Source organism: Crinia signifera, chromosome 6, assembly GCF_055691185.1.
Source record: "Crinia signifera chromosome 6, ASM5569118v1, whole genome shotgun sequence".
Lineage (NCBI taxonomy): Eukaryota > Metazoa > Chordata > Amphibia > Anura > Myobatrachidae > Crinia > Crinia signifera.
In genome coordinates, this window is record NC_139222.1 from 169,946,057 (window position 1) to 169,973,035 (window position 26,979).

General features: G+C 46.5%; 1 protein-coding gene across 1 annotated transcript in view; it reads left to right on the forward strand.

Annotated features, from left to right (window-relative positions):
• The first annotated feature begins 1,595 nt into the window (after window positions 1-1,595).
• ACSF2 (acyl-CoA synthetase family member 2) overlaps window positions 1,596-26,979 on the forward strand; it is a 121,682-nt gene continuing 96,298 nt past the window's right edge. The window contains exons 1-4 of the mRNA XM_083148089.1: window positions 1,596-2,063; window positions 12,063-12,258; window positions 15,297-15,425; window positions 20,069-20,122. Coding sequence (XP_083004215.1) covers window positions 1,972-2,063; window positions 12,063-12,258; window positions 15,297-15,425; window positions 20,069-20,122 — 471 coding nt within the window. The 5' untranslated portion in view covers window positions 1,596-1,971. The remainder of the gene's footprint in view (window positions 2,064-12,062; window positions 12,259-15,296; window positions 15,426-20,068; window positions 20,123-26,979) is intronic.

The window sequence follows — 26,979 nt, forward strand, 5'->3', positions numbered from 1 at the left end:
GGCACTAAACTAAGACTGAGGTCTGAGGGGGGGATAGAGGGGGAGGAGCCAAGCCACACTTCAAAGTTCTTAAAGTGCCGACTCCTCCAATACACCACTCTATTCCCCAGCGTAGACTTCAGTGTCCCCAAGGATGAAGGAGAAAAAAAAATTGCGTGGGGTCCCCCCTCCTGAGCATAACCAGCCCCGGGCTCATTGAGCCGGACCTGGTTCCAAAAATACGGGGGACAAAAAGTGTAGGGGTCCCCCGTATTTCTGAAACCAGCCCCGGACTCTTGGACCGGTCCTGGTTCCAAAAATACGGGGGAAAAAAAATCTGTGGGTCCCCCGTATTTTGAAACCAGCACCGGGCCTTGGACGGGGTACCTGGAGGAGTGGGGACCCCCCCAATAAAGGGGTCCCCCCCCCCAAGGCTTCACCCGTCCAGGGCTGAAGCCCGGGGCTATCACCGGCATACTGGGACTTGTGGTTCTCCAAGTCCCAACCTGCGGGGGAGGTCTGCTGGGACTTGTAGTTCTCCTGTATAAAGCAATGTAACGATTGAACGATTTTACACCATCAGGCCGGCGTCCACTGGCCAGGGACGCCGGTGACAGCCCTGGGCTTCAGCCCTGGACGGGTGAAGCCTTGGGGGGGGGGACCCCTTTATAGAGGGGGGTCCATACTCCTCCAGGTACCCCGTCCAAGGCTGACCAGCCACGGTGCTCATGGTACGGCCGGGGGACCTTATGTAAAAAGTGTCCCCCGGCTGTGGCATGACACTGCGGGCTGTTGGAGCCCGGTGCTGGTTTCAAAATACGGGGGACCCCCAGATTTTTTTGTCCCCCGTATTTTTGGAACTAGGACCGGTCCAAGAGTCCGGGGCTGGTTTCAGAAATACGGGGGACCCCTACACTTTTTGTCCCCTGTATTTTTGGAACCAGGTCCGGCTCAATGAGCCTGGGGCTGGTTATGCTCAGGAGGGGGGACCCCACGGAATTTTTTTCTAAAAAAAAAAACACATTTTTTACCGCAGAACCATGCACAGATCTCAATGATCTGTGCAGGGTTCTGGCCAACTCGATTGGTTTTGAATCAGGCCCCAAGAACAGAAATGCACTAAATACAATGGCCTCTACTCCCACCTTTGGAATTCAAACCCCGCCTATTATGTAAATAGCATTTTAATGAAAGATTTTCAGCAAAGTCTTTCTCCTCCTGAAAATCTTTTGCTCTTTGGGAAAATAGCTCAGTGTGTATGCACTACTTTGGTGAAAGATATATCTATCAAAGATTTTGCCAAAGTCTTCAGATATAGCTGGGGTTCCGTTTCACAAGCTCTTCTGCACTTTAGACTATGGGTGGCCTCTATCACATCTGGTTATTATAATGATTGTCATAGATTCCTGCACCCGCAGCCAGCTTTGCGAATAGAAGTATATTCTACAAAGAGCTGGCAGGTGACGAACTAAAAGGAATGACAGTGAAATGACAGTCTGGTCTGCTAAAAGGGAATGCTGTCATTCCTTTTAGTATGTCCCGCTGGCAGTAGTAGTATAAACGTCTACACTTGCCCATCCCCACACACGCCAGCCACGCCCACACTCCCTAGTAATCTGTAATCCGGTACTGGGCACGATGCCCATACAGCTACATAACTACTTTAAGTGACAGCCAGGATCATTGCCGTGCTGTGGCATTCGTAGACGTCAGACGATCCCTTACTATACTAGGCTGCATGTGTGCGTAGAATGTGGGCCGGGAGTGGGCATGTAAAATGGCAGCCTGCCCGCCTCTGCTGCTGCTGCTGGAGCTGTGCCTTATGAAGAGAGAATGATCTTCTACACAAATATATTCCTGCCAGTGGGCGGCTACTATCACGATATGGGCGTGGTGTGAAGCAAGTTCTCCGGGCCTCTGGTGGAACGGGTTCCACTTCCAGTGGTGCCGCTGTGTTGCAGCTGCTGTGGGCGCTGGGTGCAGGGTGTTACTATGGCGCTATTAGCACTGACGCGGGTCCTGAGTCGGAATGCTGGGAGAGCTGGTGCTCAGAGGTTGCGGTGCCAGGGCATCCACCGGGGAAGGTAAGGAGACTTAGTGAAAGATGTCCCATCTCGTAAACCAGGAGTTTGTGCCCAGCATAATGCACTTTGCAGAGCTCCTGGCATGTGTGTGCCATATGTAGCCCACGCTTTATTACTTGTGCACGGTGCTTATACTTATTACTACTAGTGTGTGTTGTGTAAAGTCACTGTAATGACAGTGCTGCATAACACTAAAGTAATAACACAAAGCTGTAGGACAATAAGATGTGTAACCACCAGGGAAGTGGTTCTTAAACTGTGTGCCTAGAATGATGCTCCTAAATAGGGCCAAACTGGCCATCTGGCACTTCTGCCAAATGCCAGAAGGGGCGATGGCCAGATGGGCTGATTTGTCTATCCAGGACTGAGTGACAGTGGCAGCACCGCCTCGTCACCAGTGTACAGAGAGAGCCGCTGAATTCGCTGTGCGTTCTCTCTCTGTGCGGCGAACGGGCCCAGGAGAGATGGGGGCATAACATGTGGCATATGCCCCTCACTCCTGCACACCAGAATCGCAGTATGTAACTGGCATGTGCGCATGCCCTGCGTGTGCATGCGTGCAACTTTTCTGCCGCAGGTTGGTGGTCCAGGACCAATTAAATTTGTTTATGGTCAATGTAATCGACAAAACCAAAACAGGTAGCTGCATACCCTCCAACATTTCCAATGAAAAAATCGGTACAGGGGGTGTGGCCATATATAGAGGCATGGCCATTTGTAAAGGGGTGTGGCCATGACCCTTTTATTTAACATTTCACATCACACTAAAAAATACATCCCGGGCTGGCTGTCCCTACCTAGAACAGTCCCGTCAGCTGTGTCCGGCCGGAAGAACACAGGTTCCATTACTCCCCGCTGTCAGTTTCTCCATGCTGCGGAAGATCAGGCCGCACGTTGGTGACGTCACGCTGGTCATTCTCTGATCCCGGCAGCAGCGGCTTGTGCTTTGGTGGATGGGGGGGGCGGTGTGGGGAGGGGAGAGGACTACACATTCAGTCACTGGCTCCCCACAGCCGTGACGTCCCACAACAGGAGTCTCTGAGCAGGGGGGGGGCGGGCCTGCCATGTCCCACCGCCGTTCACCCTGGGAGATGTAGTCCTGGCCGGCTGCTCTGCCACGCTCCCTGGGAAGCAGCCGGCGATGTTATGAACTACATCTGCCAGAGTTAGCCAGAAAATCGGTACAATCGGTACAGTTCGTTTTAGCCGGTACAGAGTGTTAAAAACCGGTACTGTACCGGCTAAAACGGTACAGTTGGAGGGTATGTAGCTGCCAATCTTTTAATATGTGGACAATCAGAAGCAAATCCTGTCTTTCACCACATTCTGAGCCAGATGCACTAAGCTTCAAAAGTGATAAAATGGAGAGTGATAAACAACTGGCCAATCAGCTCCTGCCTGACATTTTTCAAACACAGTCTGTGACATGGCAGGTAGGAGCTGATTGGCTGATGGTTTATCACTCTCCATTTTATCACTTTTGATGCTTAGTGCATCTAGCACACTGTAACTGAACCTATGAGGTGGCCATACACAGGTGCGACTTGTCTAATGCACAAGTCAGACGACTGTTTTCTGTTGATCTCCCCTGACAACTCCCCGGGAGGACTCCTTCCAGGGTTAGTTGCTGTGTAAATGTTACTTTCTCAGGTTATTTGACCCAGAGAACGTTGCAAGAAGGACGCAGAGAAAGTTGTAAGAAGCTGATTGGCGCATCTTTGGCTCTGGCAGATTATGTCATCTGCTGGAGACCCGCACAGAGCACATGGAGCAGTGCTGGAGCAGCATAAGCAGCGATACCAGGCTGTTTATAGGCTGTACCCTACACTATTGCAACAACCTGTGCTGCAAGCACTCCACGCTGTCAGCCTCATCTGCAGCAACACAAGCTGGCTGTCATGCAGTGTGTCCCACAGCATTACCCTCAGCCTGACTTTTTCAGCATAATAAAGCAAAAAAACTTGAAGAGTTTCCTGTTTCCTTTCTTGTGACCTCGTCATAAACAGCCCAAAAAGGCAATTTTTTATGACAGCATCAAGGAAAGGCAGGGCTCATCCATTTTCAGTGTAAAAGGGTATTCCCTGGGAATAAACCGTATTGAAGTGCAGTGTAAATAGGCTCTGAGGCAGGCCATGCCATGGCAATTTCCTGTGTTCAAATTCTGGTGTAAAAGTGGCTGCTGATAAACATAGCTGTTGCTAGAACACCATTCCCTCCAATGTTTAAGACTATCCTATATTAACATATGTATCAGACTATGCAGATTTGAGACGTCAATAAACTGTAAAGCTGTACGTACAGCGGTTTCTACATTCGCATGTTGTTTATATTGTTTCTGGAAATCATATAATATGTCCTACAGGGGTGAGTAGGGTGGCCAATCCCGGGATTTAGCCCCAAAATGTCCGGGATTTCAATCCCAGGATTGAAGTGTCTAATCCCGGGATTTCGCATGCGCAGTCTAATGCCGGGCAGCGTCTGAGAACTCGCTCAGACGGTTCCCGGCTGTTCCCGTACTGGCGTGCGGCCGCCGCAGCGTGATTCGGTCATAGGTCACTCTGCACAGGCTGCAGCGTACACCACCAGTGCCAGAACCCGCTCACCGCCGGGCTTCCCCCATCCACACACATCATACCCGCCGCCTGACTCTGCACTGTTGCCGCCTGCACCCTACGCCGCTCCTCAGAAGTAAGTGGTGGCGCCGGAACCCGCTAGCCACCAGGCCTCCCCCAGCCGCACGCATAATACCCGCCGCCTCACTCTGCCCCGCTGCCCCCTGTTCCCCTCGCCGCACCCCAAAATAGAGTCAGTGTGGGCCTTGAAAAAGCTACCAGCGAAACGCGCGCGGGCAGCACAGCCGTGCGGGCGCACTCCTATGTTATCCCGTCTCCACTACTCTCACTGACTATAGTCAGCGTTCCTGATATCTAGCCCTTTTAAGGGCTCTAACTTGATAAATTGTATTTGTATTTATATGCCTGTTTGTTTAAATGTGACACAGTGACCGCAATTACCTAAGCAGGATCACTGTCACATCTCCCAGCACTTGTTACGAGTCAGTGCATTATATTGCACTTAAAACGCTGGTGTACAGGGGCACCCCTAGGCACAACAATAACGTCTGCACCCCCCCCCCCGCCTAATTGTATTATTTTTATTGATTACTTATAAGCCCTCATTTGATAATAGCCAATTTAATGGATTAATTTAAAAAAAGACACTAACTGTGACTTTTTTGAATTATAAATACATATTTACTAAGTAGGACAGTTTACAGGGGCAGTATCTGCATGTCCTATCGATTTACACTCTATTCAAGATGGAATATGGTACAGTACAATGTATATTTTGTACTTACATAGTTACATAGTTACAAAGTTACACAGTAGGTAAGGCTGAAAAAAGACTTGCGTCCATCTAGTTCAACCTGGTATAGATATCCATTGCTGATTTGGTAGGTTCTGGTATTTTACAGACAAATTATATTTCTTATTTGTACCCATGGATGTTTTTCTCCAGTAAATGTTTGTCCAACTTTGCCTTGAACGCATTTAATGAGCCAGCCGTTACCACCTCTCTTGGAAGAGAGTTCCAGACTTTGACTGTTCTGACCATAAAGAAATTCTTTCTACTAGCTGAATGAAATCTTTTTTCTTCTAATCTATACTCATGCCCTCGCGTCCTAGATTCCTTTCTAGTAGAAAAGAGGGTGTGTGACAGTTCCTTATATTGGCCCTTGATATACTTGTACATGTTGAGCATGTCCCCCCTTAAACGTCTCTTTTCTAATGTAAATAGTCCCAAATTGCTTAATCTCTCCCCGTAGCTTAAATTCTCCATTCCCCTAATAAGCTTTGTTGCTCGCCTTTGGACTTTTTCTAATTCTATGATGTCCTTTTTATAGTGTGGGGCCCAGAACTGTACTCCGTACTCTAGGTGAGGTCTCACCAATGCTTTATATAGTGGCATAATTACCCTTGAGTCCCTAGTTTTCATTCCCCTCTTAATACATGCCAGAATTTTGTTGGCCTTTTTTGTAGCTACATTACTTACTGGTACATTTGAGGTTGATAGTACTATCACAAGCATCTAAGTGCCGCCCCCAAACATGTGCCGCCCCTAGGCACGTGCCTCACATGCCTAATGGGAAATTCGGCACTGCTGGTGTGCCTCACTAAATATATATATATATATATATATATATATATATATATATATATATATATAAGGGTCTAATACCCTAACAGCATTACTCATAGTGCACACAACAGCATACTTGTTTAACTAGCGATATAGCATTCCCCCAACGGTCTGACTGGGGGATATGTAAAACTACAGCGCTGTAATCAAAATCAAGCTGTGTTCAGAATTTGTCAATTATATGTGATGTGTATAGTCTAAACACTGGATGTATGCATGCACCCACATCATTGAACAATATCGTGTGCAGTAGTGTGTACAAACACTCAAATCGACACGTTGTGTCAACCACTCTGGGAATCCAGACACGGCCCCAGTATTTAAACGGGTCCCTGCACGTACAACAATTTCTGAAATCACACTACAGAATAAAATATGGAATAGTCACAGAGGGATCCCATTCCAAGGAGATCTAACTCTGTCTACCATATAGATATTCTGATAGTTTAAGGTACAAACAGGAACACTCAAGTCTTTCAACATATTAGAGATGTACAGTATACATAAGGAGTCCCCGCATGTGCTGTTTTTAAAAAACGCACTACATCTTCACCCTGCTAGTCATTAATGTAGGTTTTTTTTTTTATATTTCGCATCTTTTTAAGGGCTAATTCCAATAAAGGTTACATTTTATTGTTGTATTTACTTCATTGTGGTGCACCACACCATGACACTTCTTTCTTTTTCATTATTAAAATCGAATTCTTCCAGTGTCAGTGGTAGCACACCCCTACGTACTTGAATTAAACATGACATTTAGTTACTCATACTATTAGGGGGCCTAGATCGAATTATCCATGTTTTGATTTGGTTCTGTGCGGCAGGATTCTCCACCCTATCTGTCTGCATATCATGTGATGTTTCAACATAGTTGGTGAGTTAAATTATAGCTCTTTCTACAGTTTTCCTATAACAATAGCAGGCTTTTAATGCAAAGGGGGTTATGCAATTGTTCCTGATAAATTTTTACAGAAAAAAGGGGGGGCAAAAAAATTCAGATTTGGGGGTGATTCAACACTGCTCTGTAAGCAGCTGTCTACCGAGTGGCTTAATGCAGCCCTGCCATACACGGCCCCCCCACCGCCGAATCCCCTAATGCATCCGCTATCAAATGATTTCTCCTGCCTTTGGAAAAAAAAGTCAGTCGAAACTGACTTTTATTTCCTCCGCAAATCGCCGAAGACGAGGTAGGGCACTGATGTCCTGTGATGTCAGTTGCCTACGCCTGGCAGGCATTTGCATTCCCACGTTTCCATGGAAATGCCCAGTGTTTTCATGGGCACGCTCATAAAACGCTGGGAGGGTGTAACTCGCCGAAGCCGTTCGGTGCTGGGGTTTGCACATGTGCAGAATTCATTGGGCTGGGGCCGAATTCGGATCACTACGAGTAATTCTAAATCGGCCCCATTGTTTGTTTAGGTGACTATTGCAGTCATTCCCAAATGAGCGTAGATTCCTCTAAAAAAATGAAAAACAAGTGTTGTCTCATACGTACTGTATGCTGAGCTGCACACTTCTGTAGATGTGTCTGACACCACATTAGAAGCATTGTCCTGTTTAGGTCACGTAAACCTCGGTAGCCTGTACATGAACTTTGCCTAATCTACATGCATCTACAGGACTAGTACTCGTTTCACAACAGAAAATACAGGAACCCACTCGGAAATACAGCCCAGGGGTCATGCTGGGGCATTCCCAGGTTGGCCCTTTTCACATCAGAAATGTCCCTGCATTTTCTGGTGTGGGAAGGAGGCGGGCAGGAGGTGAACAGGACTCATGAGGCGGGTAGGAGGTGGGATGGCGTCGGAGGCGGTGGACAGCACTAACCCTGGGTTGCTGGTCCTCGTTGCAGGTCAGTGATCCACACAGGCAGCGGGCGCAGAAGACAGGTCTAACGGCGGGTGCAGATGATGCAGCTCTCTCGCTGCAGTGATGGCGCCGGAGAGCTGCGTCTTCTTCATCTGTCGCCTGTCCTGTCATCTGCGCCCGCCGCCTGTGTGGATCCCCGGCCTGACCGGCCGCACCGAGGACCGGCAAGTACCGATACCCCTTTCACACCAGCCAGGACCCCGGGTTGAACCCGGGAGCAACCCTGCTGGCTAGCAGGGTTGAATCCCGGGAAATTTTCATGGGATTTTAGGCTGGTGTGAAGTGGTATGAATGAGCTGCGTCTGCATAATTACACCTTACTGTACTTGGCATGTTTCACGTTTCTTCCCTGCCTGCTTTTGCAGTTGTAAGTAATTGTAAGTGCCAGAGTCTCACAAGCCTGCAGCTACACATATGCATGCGTTCACTTTAAGAGCGTGGCAGATCCGGTTATGATATATTAGATTTACAATGTCTAAATCTACAGTCATATGGTCGACAGGGTCAAATGGTCGACACGGTCTAAATGTCGACAATCAAAAGGTTGACAGGGTCAAAAGGTCGACAGGGTTTAAAGGTCAACCGACAATAGGTCGACAGGGTTATTGGGTCAACATGGAAAAGGTCGACATGTGTTTTTCTTGTTTTTATTTGGTGTATAGGTGGACATGGACACTCGCTATGCTCGCCATGCTTTTGGTCTCGAGGTCTGGCTGTGCTCAGCACACTATTATATTCTCCCTCCGCGCGAATGGTATGGCAAGAAATACCGGCTCAAAATTTGGTAAAAAAATGCACCTTTGGACACTGTCCACCTTTTGATTATTGACCTTTAGACCCTGTCAACCTTTTGGCTGTTGACCAATAGTGGTCGACCTTATGACTGTCAACCTAGAGTCAATCTATGATCAGTCCGGATACTGGCAGATCCATATCATGCTGCTCAAACTGCCATACTCTTTCTGCACCAGCCCCATTAGCTGCATTCCTGCATATGTTGGATCCTGGGTACACATTGAGAGCTATGCTATGCTATAAGATGTTGGGCCACAGCTATGTTTGGGGAGGGGGTGGGGAGAGATGGGGGGTGGTCATCTTTTAACACTGAGGCTAGATCAATGGGTTGGGTTTGCTGATAAAATGGATATATGGGGAGGGATAGACTAAACAGTGTTGGCTCATTCAGCCAATGGGGGGTTCGGCCACTCTGGGGGGTGCTATTTTTGATTGGGTGGGAAGTCACTTTACAATTGGGGCCTTTAGACACAGGGGCAAAACATTTTTGGTATATATATTTCTTCTTCAGGCTTCCTGGGTCCCACAGGGTTCTGGGTCCCAAGGGCTTGTAGGCGGATCCAGAGGACATTAGGGTTCCCAGCATGCCTGTCTCCTCTCCCCTATAACCCTGATCCCATGCTAGGCTAGGTTTTTTGTTGGTGCCTGCAGGAAACAGCTGCACCAGTGCTTTTCTGCTGGGAATGCCTGGAGAAATCCCAAGCTTTTTTCTATTTATTACTTTTTATTTTTATATTTTTGCACTGAGCAGGTAGTGCTGGTAGTCATAGTGCTACTGCTCCATCACTTCCTGTTACCTCCAGTGGCTCACACTGGCAGAGTGGCATAGGACTGCAGGAAAGGGTAAGCGCTCTTTCAGAGAGTAACTCACACAGTGGATTCACACGTGACCCACCTGGTTAAACCCTCTGTTTTACCTGTCACTTTAGCAGCTTAAATTAAGGATGTGACTGACCGATGCTTGGAACAGTGTCTAAAGTCAGTGTTTAGCCTAACCAGTGCAGTTAACAGGCCTTCTATTGCAGCATCTTGAGCAGGAAGAGCAATGCAGGATTTGGTTAAAGTCATTGAGCTTGAATTACCAGAGCATGTGTCAGAGCAATGCAAATTGTGTAGGTTACACGTTAAGGAGGCTGTTGCATACATCACTGAGGCAATGATGAATGTTGGTCAATTGGCGGCCGAGGCCTCAGTGGTCTCAGTACTGACCTCAGTGGTCTCAGTACTCAGACGCATTCTTTGGTTACGTTCATGGAAAGTGAACGTAGAATCCAAGTGTGCTTTAGAGGTGTTACCCTTCTCAGGGGAAGTCCTCTTCAGGGAGGAGCTTAATAAGATTGTGACCTCTCTGGCAGCAGCCAAGACTGCTTGTTTACCGTCTGCTACTATTACTCACCGGGCAAAAAGTAATACTTTTCGCCCAATTCGTCCCTCAGTAAAAATGAAGGGACTGGTGTTTGTCTAGACAAACCTGGGCAGCTAGACAGCCCACTTCTAAAGCTGACAAACCTGCCACCTGGCGGCGCGGGCCTCCCTCTAGGAGACCCCAGGATGGGAGGCTGACTTCTCTTTTATGCACAGGAATGGTTCAGGTCTCCATCTGATGCCTGGGTGAGAGAAGTTGTGACCCATGGGTACGTTGTGTACTTCAAGGGACGTATTCTCAACAGTTCTTTCCGACAAACCTTCCAAAAGATCCTCAAAAGGATGCTTGCTTACAGCAGGTGGTAGAATCTTTACTACAGTTCATTATACCGGTGCCTCCGCACCAGGGAGGACATTACTCGACCCTATTAGTACCCAAGCCAAACGGGTCCTACTGATCCATACTGAGCTTGAAATCTCAGTAAAGATGTCAGCTGCCCGCCCCCCGCATGTCCGTCAAGCCTCATTAGCCTGAGAATGCCTAGCGGTCTCATGGGAACACCCATGAAACGATGGGCGTTCCCATATGCTAATTGGCTGCCTGGTGACCCTCGCCCACTGTGTAGGGTGCGTGCACCCGGCGAACCGAAAGTTTGCCGTGGGTGCACACACCCTGCATCTGCACATGCAAATAAATGCTATTGGCAGTAAAAATACAGACATATCTTGGCTGTTTTCGGGTCATGTATATGGTATTAGTATCATGTACTCACAGAAACATGGCAAATGTGTTGCTACTGCTATATCCAATCTGCATAGCCATGGACCTACTCAAGCATTTCCGCATTATTGCTTATAGGATACGAATGTGTACACAATTGCGAATGAGATGTGATGGCTCTGGTGGTTGTCTCTATTTATTGCTGGGCGGTAGCTTTACTTGCTAACATTGTCAGTTCCCTAGCCTAGAAAATTTCTGGGCAATTCTGCCCAGTGTTTCACAAGAATAATAGATTTGGAACCAATACTTCTAATAAGAAATTAACTTAAACCCACACTGCCTTGTTTCTCATGTTTGGCCAACATTCCGATACCCTTTTCACATCAAAATGCTGGGTCAGACATGGCACCGACCCGCGTCTGGCGCTATCACATTAAGGGCCTTATTTTGGTTCATTCTTTCTGACAAAATCCTTCTTAGATGGGCAAAACCATGTGCACTGCAGGTGGGGCAGATGTAACATGTGCAGAGAGAATTAGATTTGGGTGGGGTTTTACTTCAAAGTGAGATCTATATTGCAGTGTAAAAATAAAGCAGTCAGTATTTTCCCTGCACAGAAACAAAATTACTCACCCAAATCTAATTCTCTCTGCACATGTTACATCTGCCCCCCTGCAGTGCACATGGTTTTGTCCATCTAAGAAGGATTTTGTCAGAAAGAATGAACCAAAATAAGGCCCAAAACCCGGGTCGCCCCTCTGTATAATGGGGTTGCTGGGTTGGTTGACCCAGGTTATTAACTGCTTTCAACCCGCACGTTGACCCAAACACAAACGTTTTAAGATAGATTATCATATTAATGCCCTGATGTCAAAAATTTACAAGGATTATCGATCGCCTAAAATATAAATAAAATGGCAACAGAAAAAAACTGATGTGCATAAAATGCTTCATTCATGGCATTTAGTCAGTTTTATTGTACCTTTCTATTGATTAAAAAAAAACATCCATGAGGTATGTACATTAATGCTTTTATCTCTGTTCCACAGCACCTTATTTCGAGAAAGTCCTCCTCCAAGACCTGTCACTTCCAATAGTTATGTCCACGGTATATCGGATCTACCATTGACCTGCAAGACTATGCAGCAGTGTCTGTACGACACCACCCAGCGAATTCCAGATGAAGAGGCTATAGTGGTTGTGCACAGTGCCATCAGGAAAACCTTTAGCCAGCTGAGCAAAGATGTATGTGCATGGCAATCAGAACTTGCTTGATTGATATGAAAGTTTTGTGTAGTAGAAATCCTCGTAGTATTTGTGAAATAGGCCAAAAAGACACCAGTATACTTTCACACTATTGTTTGGTTAGATAAATTATCATTATTTGGTATTTTTGCACTTATACTTAAAGGGCCTTATTCTAGTTCACTCTTTCTGACAAAATCCTTCTTAGATGGACAAAACCATGTGCACTGCAGGTGGCGGGGCAGATGTTACTTGTGCAGAGAGAATTAGATTTGGGTGGGGTTTTACTTCAAAGTGAGATCTATATTGCAGTGTAAAAATAAAGCAGCCAGTATTTACCCTGCACAGAAACAAAATAACTCATCCAAATCTAATTCACTCTGCACAAGTAACATCTGCCCCACCTGCAGTGCACATGGTTTTGTCCATCTAAGAAGGATTTTGTCAGAAAGAGTGAACTAGAATAAGGCCCTAAAGCTGGCCATACATCTACAGATCGATTGTCAGATCTGGCTGGTTGGAACAAAATCCTGGTAATGGATGAGAGCAAATGGCAGTTGACCATTTGCCTTGAAATATTGGAAAACTGCCAAAAACTGTCATTCGGATATTACCAGGCTTTTGTTCAAACCAGCCCAATCTGACAATCGATCTGTAGATGTATGGTCAGCTTAAGTTTCACCAAAAACTATTGCATCTACTGTATAGTGCAAATACTCTTGTAATTATTTATAGAATACTGAGGGCATTTTTCATGTTCCTGCAAACTTATTAGAGTAATTAATATCATAGTTAGTACATTAATATTACACTGGTATAAATGAATTGTGAATTATATAGTACTAACTGGCATCAATTTCATACACATTGGGCGTTCTTGCCCAGCATGTATGCGCCGCAATGAAGGGGAAAAATACTTTGCTGAAAACTTTTGCCCATCCAAGCGATTTTCCCTGGGGAGGTTGGCTTTCCATAACAGGATGCTATGGAAAGCTGTCCACGCCATCACTCATCTGCTGGGCACACCGCTCATCGCCAGGCCATACCCGCTGGGTGGCTTTTTGAGCTGAAAGCAACTCAAATTGTAAAAGTGAGCTGCTTTCAGCTCAAAATTGCCCAGAGTGTATGGGATTTTACACATATTAACATTTTTTCATGATATATCGAGTTGTGATTGTCTGAAAGTAATCCTAAAAACTTGAACTATTAGAGGACATACACTTGGGGCAATATTTGCATATTTTATAAGCAATCTGTCTAGATCACTTACAAATGAACCTCCAACTATTAATTTAGGTGCTATTTCTAAAATATATGTTCAATAACAAGAATAGCTAGGAGCAGCAGAGTAAAAATTGTACCTGTGATAACACAATAAAGTGACTTTCTAAAGCTGTGTACACATGGGGCGATATTAAGCACATATCAGTGGCAATATGGTCGCTGAGTGACCATATTGCCTGTGATTTGTATGTGCTGTTGGCGATAAATTGCCAGGTGCGCGCTCCCGTATTCTGCGGCTCCTCCGGCAGAGTCTTCTTTTCATCAGTGACCATCTCTGGTTGCTGATGTAGCCTGAGTGTAAGGCAATGGTTTTTTAGGGGGAAATTGACTAACATCAGCTGTATACGGCTAATCCCCATATGAACGGGTACGAACTGGATCGGCCGAAAATACGAATGAGAAATACGTCAAATTTACAAAGGTGCCATATTTTTCTCATTCCTATTTTCTGCTGTTGTAGCGGTTCATATTCGTAATGGATCGTATACATATGGAGTGGCAGCATTGCATGGATCCAGTGTAAAAATAGAATAAATAAATAATAAAAAAAAAACACAAGTGCCCCCCCACGACTAGAGAGCCAGTCCTGGTTTTAGAAATTGAGGGCCCAAAAAATGCTGAGGTTCCCTCGGATTTCTAAAACCAGCACCAGGCTGGATACAGAGTCCACTCATACTATACTAACCTACACCTTGACCCGAAGCTACGGTCCCCTTCTCCAGTAGTAATCTATATGTGGGTATCTGCGGAAGGAAACTATACTCACCAGGGTCCGCCGGCAAAGATCACGTCCTCTTGGGTCCCTGTAGGCATCCATGTACTTGTCAAAAAAGCACCTGTACGCGATGCCAGCACGGACTGGAGGAGCCTCAGAATGTCTTTATTTACATTCTGGCTCCTCCCCGAATAGCGCTAAGAGCCGCCTAGTGGCCAATCAGAGGCAGAGTTTTCCCGCTAGGCGGCCAATACTGGGTACTGCGATTTCTAGAGTAAATTAGCATTCTGCTGGAGGTTTCTGTGACTTAACAGAAATACATGGTAGAAACTGCAGTTTCTATATAATTGTATAAAAAATGTATATATGACCTTATGTATGTAATATATGCAGTATGCTTAGTGGTGGTTGAGTTTGTGGCTCACACTAGGATATAATATACAGAAGCAAAAAACTTATTCAGGAGGGTGTTTCACACACAGATGACGCAGGAGGAGAACTTGCCAGTTATTCCACTTTCAGGTCTCACTGAAAACATGGGTTATTGCTGGGTTGCTGCAGGTTCGACCCAGGTCAAGGCGTGGTGGGAAAGCACCAAACCTAGTAACCCAGGTCAGCCAACCCGGCAATTCGTCCCGGGTTTTAAGAAGGGACGCTCTGTGTAAGACTGTCAATTTACACCATCTTCAGATGGTGTAAAGTAATTTTAGCCTATGGAAGCATAGTAGTGGGACAGAGATCTTTCGATTCCCCTCTTGCAGCCTCCGTCTGGTGCCGGTCCGAATCCCAGAAACTGACACTGTGCGTATGCGCATTTCACCCGAGGAGTTTCTCATACATTTTGGAAGCGTTCCAAGGCTTGTTTAAGAACCATATTTGCTATTTAGTCAGTAGATCATTTCTTTTGCAGATGGAGATTATACTTTCATAAGTAATAAATTATGTATTTCAAACATTTTAATTTAAGAGATTAAGGTATGTTGGGATACCAGGAATGCAGAATAAGAGAATATTACCTGAATATTATTTTGTCATTCAGGTAGAGACGATGGCTGCTGGACTGTTAGCACTGGGCCTGAAGAAAGGAGAGCGCCTGGGAATGTGGGGCCCAAACAGCTATGAATGGATTGTTACACAGTATGCAACGGCTCAAGCTGGGATCATATTGGTGAGATCAGTTGTGTTTTAAGAAATTTCATTTTATTTTCAGTATAACAGTAAATAAAATAGAAATTAAAAAAATTAACCAACCATCTATACACAGATATATGCAGGGGTAATATCAGGGCCGGTGCTAGGGGGTTCGGCGCCCTCCTGCAGACTATAAATTTGCGCCCACCCAAACTTTACAAAGGGACAGCGCACACCAAAAGAAAAACGTGTGATCTCACAAGCAAGGGGAATGGCCACACAATAGTACTCCCACTCCAAATTACACCACATAGTAGCACAATTTTGGTGCCATGAGTTAAAAAAAAGAGAGAGTTTGCGCTGTAAGCGCACGCAAAAATATAGGAGCGTGGCTTCATGAGGAAGCGGTGTGGTCACATAAAAGTACCAATTACACCGTTATCCCCATAACACATTATGCTTCACACCTCAATGCCCATTACACATTATACCACACACAGTAATGCAAATGATACATTATGCCACACATCATGATGCCCATTACACATTATACCACACACAGTAATGCAAATTATACATTATGCCACACATCATGATGCCCTTTACACAATATGCAGCACACTATAATGCCCATTACACATTATGCCACACACCCTAATTCCCCTTACAAAATATGCCATGCACCATAATGCCCATATGATATTGACACACATAATGCCCCGAGAATTTGAAGGGCTGCTTATTCATAACGCCCACACAAGTTGCCAAAAGTAGTTGCTCTACTTATTCATAGTGCTCACACCAGTTGCCGATATTAGTAGCACTGTGTAACCATATGACCACACCAGTTGCCGACAGCAGTATCGCTGCCTATACACGTGCCCACACCAGTTGCCGACATTAGTAGGGCTGTCTACACACATGCTCACAGCAGTTGCCGACATTAAGTAGTGCTGCCTATACACATGCCCACACCAGTTGCCGACATTAGTAGTGCTTCCTATAGACGTGCCCACACCAGTTGCCGACATTAGTAGCGCTGTCTACACACATGCTCACAGCAGTTGCCGACATTAGTAGTGCTGCCTACACACATGTCCACACCAGTTGCCGACATTAGTAGTGCTGCCTATACACGTGCCCACACCAGTTGCCGACATTAGTAGTAATGCCTATAGACGTGCCCACACCAGTTGCCGACATTAGTAGCACTGTCTACACACATGCTCACAGCAGTTGCCGACATTAGTAGTGCTGCCTATACACGTGCCCACACCAGTTGCCGACATTAGTAGTGCTGCCTATAGACGTGCCCACACCAGTTGCCGACATCAGTAGTGCTGCCTATACACGTGCCCACACCAGTTGCCGACATTAGTAGTGCTGCCTATAGATGTGCCCACACCAGTTGCCGACATTAGTAGCGCTGTCTACACACATGCTCACAGCAGTTGCCGACATTAGTAGTGCTGCCTATACACATGCCCACACCAGTTGCCGACATTAGTAGTGCCTATAGACGTGCTCACACCAGTTGCCGACATAGAACACTCACACTTTACTCTCCTGGCAGCTGCTCATCCTCTCCTGTGTCTTCAGTCTTCTTGCTCCCTCATAGCTCCGCCCCTTCGGTTCCGTGTAGCCCCACCCCCTCCGGTCGATTAGCCCCGCCCCTTTTCGCACGTACTACTGCTGCGTGCTGAGCACTGCTGACCTCTGACCCGGCCTGATCTGATGTTTAGGTAGGAGCCTGGAGCAGAGGGAGCTCTGTGCCTCGGGTCTGCTTCCTGTCCTGTCATTAGGGCCCTTATTCTGATCGGTGCGGCCCGATCAGAATATGCGGCCACGACCGTGCAGGCGAATCCCCGCCTTCCATACGGATCGCCACCTCCGTCCGTACGCGGATATGTGGCGGTCCGCATGAAAGTGGACGGGGATACGCCTCCTCCGTCTTGGGAGCAGCCCCTGCATTCGATGGTCGCCGAACATCGAATGCAGGGCCGCACGCTCCACTAGGTCCCGCCACCCAAGACCACACGGACACTTGTCCGTGTGAAATCATGTATGGGGGCGGGCAGCTGACATCCGGCGATGTCAGATGCCCGCCCCCTACACACGCGTCACGGCTTCATTACCATGCATACGCCCCGCGTTTGCATGGGAACGCCCATGAAACGCGGGGCGTATGCATAGGGTAATGAGGCTAAGTAGCCCCTCACGCCCCTCTACGCCCCCTGTGCGGCGTGTAAAGAATATGTGCGGCGAAATCGCCTGCACATGCGCAGAGTGACCTCTGCACATGGGCAGACGATAACCATCGGCGGGACGACCGCATGCGGAGAAATCCGCACCGATCAGAATAAGGGCCTAAGTGTGACAGGCGCAGCAGTAGCAGCCGGCAGCCACAGAGACAGACAGCAGGGGATGCACAGCAGGGACAGCGCCTCTCCTGCCCGGCGCCTACCTGCTTTGCATCCTCTGCTGAGCGGGTAGCCCCGGCCCTGGGTAATATAAATAGTCATTGTAATATTTGAAACCCAGCTCACAACGCTTTCTTCAATTTTTACCTTATTACTTTATGGCAGGGGAATTTTTTTGTGAATGGACAGTTTAAGGCAGGGATGGCCGGACTTTTGTTACCCAGAATCTAATTTTAGTTTACGTAATTATTGGTGGATATCTACCATTGTCGAAGGGCCTGATTCAGAGCTGGCCCATATACTGATATTTGCTCAATTTGGTTTTGCTATTGCGCATGCCAGAAAGTGCTGGAAAACCCATACATAGCATCCACATCTGAATCAGGCTCACAGGCAATATGCTTCACACAACAGGTTTTGTTTTGCTGACTGCTCACATGAGGCACACATACAGAGTTGTAGCAAAGGTTTGATATCAAGATATCAGTGGGGCGCTAGGTGGAAAGGAGTGGTTTTACTCGAGCAGCAGCACTAGGAAGGGGTGTCAAGCCCTTTTTTTAAAAATATAGTAGATCAAAAACAGGTAGTATGCTGCGCTTAAACAATAAAAACTGTGTATGATAAATTAAAATAGGTACTTGTTTCCTAGCACGGCCACACCGATTTACATCGGGGTGGTCGTGTCGGAAAAATCGCGTCGATCGCATCGCATGCGATTTGGTCGCATGCGATGCGATCGACGCGACCGACCCGATTTTTTGATTGAATGAAATGTAAATCGGGTCCCTGGGCCCGCGAGGGGCGGCGGTGCGCGTCCTCCGACCTTTTCATTCCCCTACTATCCACGTCGGCGTGGAGTTGAGAATAGAATAGTGTGGCGAGCGCAGCGAGCCACCGAGCCCGAAGCGCAGCGAGCCCCGCGAGGGGACGCGTATACCTGTGAAGTTATACGCGTCCCCTCGCGGGGCTCGCTGCGCTCGTCAAGCGTGGCGAGCGCAGCGAGCGCAGCGAGCGCAGCGAGCCCCGCGAGGGGACGCGTATACCTGTGAAGTTATACGCGTCCCCTCGCGGGGCTCGCTGCGCTCGCCACGCTTCGGGTTTGGTGGCTCGCTGCGCTCGCCACACTATTCTATTCTCAACTCCACGCCTACATGGATAGTAGGGGAATGAAAAGGTCGGAGGACGCGCACCGCCGCCCCTCGCGGGCTCGCTGCGCTCGCCACGCTTCGGGTTGGCGTCTATCATGGGGTGACGACGGGGACATCTATAATGTGAAATGGGTCATATTGGCCCATTTCACATTTTTCACATTTTTTTAAAGGTGAGATGGACTTAATCAAGTCCATCTCATCTTGTGCCATTATAATGGCACAAGACCGACGCGATCCTCACGATTTCAATGTTAAAAAAATATTTTAACATTGAAGCCTATGGCAAAATCGGGGGCATCGCGTTGGTCGCGTCGGGACCAATGTTAATGGTCCCGACCGACGCGATGCCCCCGATTTTGTACCTTTGCCGGCAAAATGGACCTGATTTCAAAGGAAATCGGGTCCATCGTGTGGATCGTGTACCTTAACTTAAAGGTACACGATCCACAAGATTGTGGCCGTGCTAGGAAACAAGTACCTTAAAATATATTAATTTTAAATAAACATACATGTAAGATTGCATGTTAAGCATGCTGGATTATATTAAAGCATATTAATAAACATGAAAAAAGACTAAAAAATAACAGCAGTGCATTTAGTGTTGTTATAGTCACCAATGTCCTCTGACTTGTCCAATGTAAATGGGAGTCCCACAGCGAAGATGGTTATTGGGATGTGGAAGAGTCTGTTGGTACCAACATATTTGTAGATTCCTCAAGTTAGTGGTGAGGTGGCGTTCCTCTAGTAAGATGGCAGGAGCCTTATGGTTGCAGCAAGCTGGATATGACGGTCTCACTGGATGGGATAAGTTCCCAGATGCACAATCTCAGGGGTGAATGATGATGAAGTGGGACTCCTAGGTCGTCAGCAGATGCAAAGATTGTGGGTAACTCAACCAGATTGCACCTAATCACAGACGCGTTTCGCTGTATAAACAGCTTTTTCACACCTTGAGAAAGCTTTTTATACAGCGAAACGCGTCGGCGATTAGGTGCAATCTGATAGAGTTGACAAACTTTACATTGTATTCCTGTAAAACATGTTGAATAAATAGAAATACTTTTTGATTACACATAAACAACATAGAATAATAGTTTTCCTATCTACAGGTAGCTGTGAATCCGGCATATCAATCACAGGAACTGGAATATGTGCTCAGAAAGGTATGCTAGACTGAATACTGCTAAATATATGTAGACATACTGTATGCCACTTGCAGGGGCGACACTCAGATATTCCTTTTATTACTCTGAAATTCCCCAGTGAAGAGTCCTTCTGTGCACCTGAGTGGAGTGTGGACAGGTGTCCCACCTGTCCACACTGCCTACAATATGGTACAGGGGATATATTCTGTAGGTACTGGGAAATGGATGGATCCGTGTGCCTTTGGATCTGGAGGCTGGCCAATCAGAGCCTGACCAGTTATCAGAGGCATGTACAATGTCAGAGGTCATGGCACGCTTTATTATAACGCTATAGTTTTGATTATTAAAGAAATGCTTATGACTTAATGAAAATAAACAAATTACGTGGGGAAAGTGGGAGCAGAGGCCATTAATGTTGTATTTATGGGTGGTTTGATCTCTAAATTTGCCCCTGCTCCTATGTAAAGCCGAGTAAGACCCAACTATGGCAGAAACAATAGTATTAATTAGAATTGTAATAGATGAGTTACAGATTTCACCTACTAAAAGGCTTAGATAATCTGCCACATCCAGGGTACATGTATGTATGCGTTCCCAGAAGACATATTCATTTATTCCCTCTAGAATTATCAGGTAGGGTCTAGATGGAGCAGCGAAGAGAGAACTAGTTCTTACACTGTAGAAACATATATTAACATATATGAGCATAGCCAATGGCAATTTTATGCATTCTAGAGTCATTTTTTTACTCTAAAATTGAACTAAAAAATAAAAATAAACTACATTTCTGTAGAAAAATTGGAAAACAGTTTATTGAAACTAGAAAAAAAAGAGCAGTTAGGAGGAGTCAGGGAGCAAAGCGTGGGAAAGACCGTGGGTACTGTAGGTAGGGAATGTGGAAACAGGGTCATAGCACCCAAGAGGATACCTTGCAGCCCCCATCTGATGCCTTTCTGATGCCCATTCACATCACAGACTTTCATTTTGAATATCCATACACATCAGTGATCATTTTAACTTAAAGCCACATTAGGATTCTGTTACCACTGGAAGCGTAGTCCCTGGACCAGGTGTAGGAGATCAATCACTGCAGGTGAGATGCAGTGCAGCAATATTTCATCAACAGCTTGTCTCCCTTGGAAGCAACCAACTTCAGCTACCTGTCGGCGCTGGTGCATGCAGGTGCGGCAGGTCAGAGATGCTTGCCTTGCGGTGCATTACAGCAGACCATCCTGCATAGCATTGCAGTGAAAGGAAGACTTTGCTTTCTCCTAAACCTGGTGTATAAACAGCATTTGGGACCCCTGGTATGATCTCCAAGTACCGGGAACACAGTGGATACCAGCGGCATCATACTTTAACATCAATGCTTACACAGCAAGTAAAAACTGCATATAATTGATTAAAGTCAGGCACCACCTGGACAGAACCTTATATGTGTGTTATATTCACACTTTTCTTTGATATTTTCATATGATCAATTGAAATTTTTAGTGAATCTTTTTATATTGTTCACTGTATGTATACACTATATATTTTTTTTTATATATTCTTTATTTTGATTTTAAGTGTTGACAAAAGAAAACAGTACAGACAGTTGTGGATAAAAGAAAACAGTACAAACAGTTGTGGATACAACAGATTAGACAGGTTAAATGTTGCAATGAGACAAGAATGGACAGTTACAATTCAACAAATCTTGACAATAGCGATTCCGCTTCAGTAACAAGAAAGGAAAAAAAAAAGAAGAAAAAAGCGAGAAAGATAATGGACTTTGTATCGCCATTTAGTCTAATCTATTCTTTAATTTCTACTAACAAACTTTGCCACAAAGACAAATAGGAGGTATCCGTAAATGGACAAGACAGGGGGTCAAGAGAAATGGGAAAGATTTAGGATGGGGGGGGTGGGGGGGAAGGGAGGGTTGCGTGAGAGTGGTGTTATTTAGTTCGAGCGAAGTGAGGCTATTGATTCTATTGTGTCTCAGTCCCTATACTAAGGGGTGTATTTGAATACAGGTCACAATCGGAGCATATCAGCCGGTACTTGGTTTTTGTATGTTGTGGACAACTTAAATTCAAGCCATGGTAACCACGTAGCCACAGAGGCCCTTATTCTGATCGGTGCGGCCGGAGCCGATTATGCGGCCAGGACCGTGCGTGAGAAACCCCGCCTTCCATACGGATCGCCAACTCCATCCGTATGCGGTAAGAAGCTGTCCGAACGGACCGCACGTGTATTTTTCACGGAATACGCCTCCTCCATCTAAGGGAACCTCCCCCATCATTCGATGGTCGCAGACCATCGAATGCAGGACCGAGTGCTCCACCAGCACCCGCAACCTCAGACCACACGGACATTTTTCCGTGCAAAAGCAGAGATCTGGGCGGGCAGCTGACATCCGGCGATGTCATATGTCCGCCCCCTACACGTGCGTCACGGCCGCATTACCATACGTACGCCCAGCGTTTTCATGGGAACTCCCATGAAACGCGGGGCGTATGCATATGGTAATGAGCCCAAATAGCCCTTCACGCCCCTCTCCACCCCCTGTTCGGAGTGTTCACATATCATGCGGAATTTGGCCGTATGCCCCGCTCGCACATGTGCAGAGACGCCTCTGCACATGCGCAGACACAAAACATCGGCGGGCCGAACGCACGCGGATATATCCGCACCGATCAGAATAAGGGCCAGAGTCCGATTATTTGTCTAAAGCCGAATAGTATATGTCTTCCATGGCGCTATAGAAATCTATTCTTTGAAACCATTCCCATGGAGTAGGCAGGTCTGTGGACCTCCAATGGACTGGTATCACTGCCCTCGCCGCATTGTTAAGATGTTTTAATAATGAGCGCTTATATTTTGCCGGAGGTATAGTGGTGTGGGAGAGCAACCAGAAATCAGGCCCCTCGGGCACTTGGAAACCCAGGATATCCGAGGAGAATTGGATAACCGTTTTCCAAAAGGTCATGATCCTGGGACACTCCCATCATATATGAATCAGAGTCCCCCTCTGCAAGCCGCAGCGCCAGCAAAGAGGGGACACCGAAGGGAAGAATTTATGTATCGGGGGGGGCATCTGTACCACCTGGTTAGTAGTTTGTATTGCGTTTCCACAACCTCTAGACTCGTGGAGCACTGGGCCATGTTTTAACAGTGTTTCTCCCAGTTTATTTTTATTCCTCGCGAGGTGAGATCTAAGTCCCATGCCTTGCAGAAGGAGGGAAGGTCAGTAAAGTGGCCCTGCAAGATAATCTTATAGATCGCTGAGACCACGTGCACGGGATCTGAGGAGTGGGAGCACAATACCTCAAATGGCGTAGGCTCTTTTTTTAGTGCTGCATTAGATCTCCTCGAATGGATATAGTGCCGAATCTGGAAATAGAACCAGGAATCCGTCTGAGACAAGTTCTTTTCTGATTTTAAGTCTGAGAAAGGTTTGACGTTTCCTCCTGATATTAAATGTATCACCCTAGTTAACCCCTTACTTTGCCAGTTGGCGGCCACCCCTCTCGTGGTCCCCGGGGGGAAGTCTGGGTTGTCGATGAAGGGGAGTAGTAGGGTGTCAGAGGAGGAAAGGCCAAGCTTATATTGGATGGTTTTCCATACAGCTAATGTAGGGTCAACCATGGGATGTTTAGAACGTGTTATGTTCGTAAGCCAGGGAACCACCTGGAGCCTTAAGGACGAGGAGTGTATCTCCAGGTCGACCCACTGTTTAGTGCTTGTGTCCGCCCTTGACCAGTCCAGGACTCTATTTAGGACTGAGGCCTGATAATAGGCTTGCAGCATGGGGAGTTGTTGGCCTCCCCTAGATTTTCTGTGGTAGAGGTAGCAGTGCTTAAACCGGGGTCTCTTACCTCCCCAGACAAATCGGCTTATCGCCCTCTGCGCGTCTCCAATGTATTGGGCGGGCAGTTTCAATGGGACAGTCTGGAAAAGGTAGAGAAACCTGGGCAGAACATTCATTTTAACAATGTTCATCCTACCCAGCCACGAGAATTTCTGAGTAGCCCACTGTGACATTTCTCTACGAATGGTTCGCAGTAGTGGGGCATGATTGAGGGACACATTTGACCATAGGGAAACTGGGATAGAGATACCGAGGTATTTAATGTGGGACGGATGCCAGGAAAATGGAAATTGGGAGCTCAATGCCGTCATGGTATCGGCTGGGAGGGAGATATTCAAAGCAGTGGATTTTGTATAATTAATTTTGAAATTCGATAATCTCCCAAAGCGGGAGAATTCCGCCATGAGGTTTGGAAGCGATATTACGGGTTTTGGTATAATCGCCAGGAGATCGTCCGCAAATAGGGCCAGTCTATGGTTCACTTTCCCCACAGTTAATCCACTTATGTTTGGGTTTCCTCTAATTGCTCTCCCCAAGGCCTCCATACATATAACATATATCAAAGGAGACAATGGACATCCTTGCCTTGTCCCGTTTGAGATAGTCACTGATTCGGATAGCATGCCATTGATTCTCACCTGAGCCGAGGGAGATCCGTAGAGAGCAAGTATTTTGTGTAGGAATGAGTCACTCAAACCCATGTGTCTCAGGGTTATTTCCATGAACTTCCAATCCACTCTATCAAAGGCCTTCTCGGCGTCGGTAGAAAGGAGCATGGAGGGGGTACCAGAGGACTGTGCGTGAGCGATCAGGTTAAAGACCTTAATGGTGTTATCCCTTGCTTCTCTCCCTCGGACAAACTTCACCTGGTCTGGATGTATCACTAACGGCATCAATGGGGATAGACGGTTTGCTATTAATTTCGCATAGAGCTTGACATCTACATTTAGTAGGGAGATGGGTCGATAGCTAGAGGGAAGTGCTGGATCTTTGCCGTCTTTCGGTATGACTGTAATGTGGGCATTAAGAGATTGGCTAGAGAAGGGAGCCTCCGGGGAAATTGCGTTACAGGCACGCAATAGGAGAGGTAAAAGTTTATTCTGGAATGCTTAATAATATGTTATAGGGAAGCCGTCCGGCCCTGGGCTTTTGCCCGACGGGGTTGACTTCAAGGCCAGTTGTAGTTCCGTGTCTGTGAAGGGGTCGTTTAGTGCAGTCACTAGGTCAGTAGGGAGGGTAGGGAAGTGTATGTCTTTGAGGTATGATTGTATGTCTTGCTCGTGTGCTAGTGTGTCCCTGGGGGGCCTCTGGGAGGAGAGGTTGTAGAGGTTTGTGTAGTAATTATGGAAGATCTCAGCTATCTTGGAATTGTTGGCATGTAGCGCACCCGCAGTATCCTTCATTTCTTTTATATAAGTTAAGGATCTCTGGGCACGCAGCGCTCTTGCCAGCTGTTTACCTGGTTTATTAACCCATCTATGGTATTTATGTCTACAGCGGCGGAAGGCCCTACGTGTACTTTCATTTAATAAGCTATTCAAAGATGATCTGGCTTCTTGGAGTTCTAGAAATATATCAGGTGTCAGGGAGGATTTATGCATCAACTCCAAGTTCCTGATTTTAGCAAGCAGCGCCTCTCTGCATTCTGCTTTTTTCTTTTTAAGGTAGGAGCCTATTTGGATGCATTTGCCACGGATTACACATTTATGTGCTTCCCAAATTGAGATGGGGGGGAAACATCGTCTGTCGAGTTTGTGCCTATATAGTCATCTATTGCGTCTTTTAGCTGCCTCCGACAATCATCTTCCCTTAGGAACGGTTCGTTGAAGCGCCAGTTCCAGTGGCGAGTAGGGGGATGTAGTAATGTCAGGGTAAGGGTGATTGGGGCGTGGTCAGATCCAACTATCTGCCCAATGGAGGAATCTATGAGGAGGTCCAGAGACCTGTGATCCAGGCACAGGTAGTCTATTCGCGTGTAAGAATTGTGAGGGTGTGAGTAAAATGTATAGTCTTTATCTCTAGGGTGCAATAGTCTCCATGTATCTATTAACTGAAAATCGTGTAGAAGGGTCTTAAAGCGTCTTAGGTCTCTGCAAGAAATTTTAGTCTGAGAATTTGTCGAGTCTCCTGAGGGTTCCATAGCCCAATTGAAATCTCCTCCCGTCACCAATACTCCTTCAATTGTGTGCTCCACTGATTCAAGTGCTTCCCTTAGGAAGCGAATCTGGCCTTTATTTGGGAGGTATAGGTTGAGAAATGTAAAGACTTGATTGGCTATAGTAGCCTTAACCAACAACCCCCTACCGTCTCCAATAAGAGTAACTGTTACTTCAGACAGGAGAACATTTTTAGAAAAGAGAATGGCTACTCCCTTAGATTTGGCTTCAGTAAAGTCGTTGCAATAGCTCACAGGGAAATGTCGGGAGTAAAGTTTCGGGGCAGCCCCTCTTTTGAAATGTGTCTCCTGTAAAAATACTACATCGGCTTTCTCAGTGTGCATTGAGTGGAGAACTCTGGATCTCTTTTCGGGGATATTGAGACCTTTCACATTCAGAGATATTATTTTTAAGTTAGACATGGCGTTTGGAGCCACACCATCTTTGTCCTCTGGAACCACATCTCAAGAGGTAGGGGGGAGAGGGTAGTTTTTGGTAAAGCACATGAGGAAGGGGAGGGAAGGGGAAAACGTATCTTCTTATACGTATAACAGTTGGAATCTAGTATAGAGATAGTCTCTGCATTTTTAGACAGGGGAGTCCATCGGAATCCCATGTTCTACTTGTGTACAGCAGAGCAGGGGGGGTTTCGGGGGAACCAGGGCAAACCACCTAGAGTGAACATTTAAACACTTAGAACCGGAGTATAGGTTGGGCTAGAGTGAGGGGAGGACGTTGGCTTAACCAATAGTGATTCTGATGGGAGCCTATGCTAAGCCTCGCTAAGTGCGGAACTGGTTAAGCTTCAGGAACTAACAAAGCATATCACGTTCTCCGATTAACTAGAGAAAGAACCCATGCTA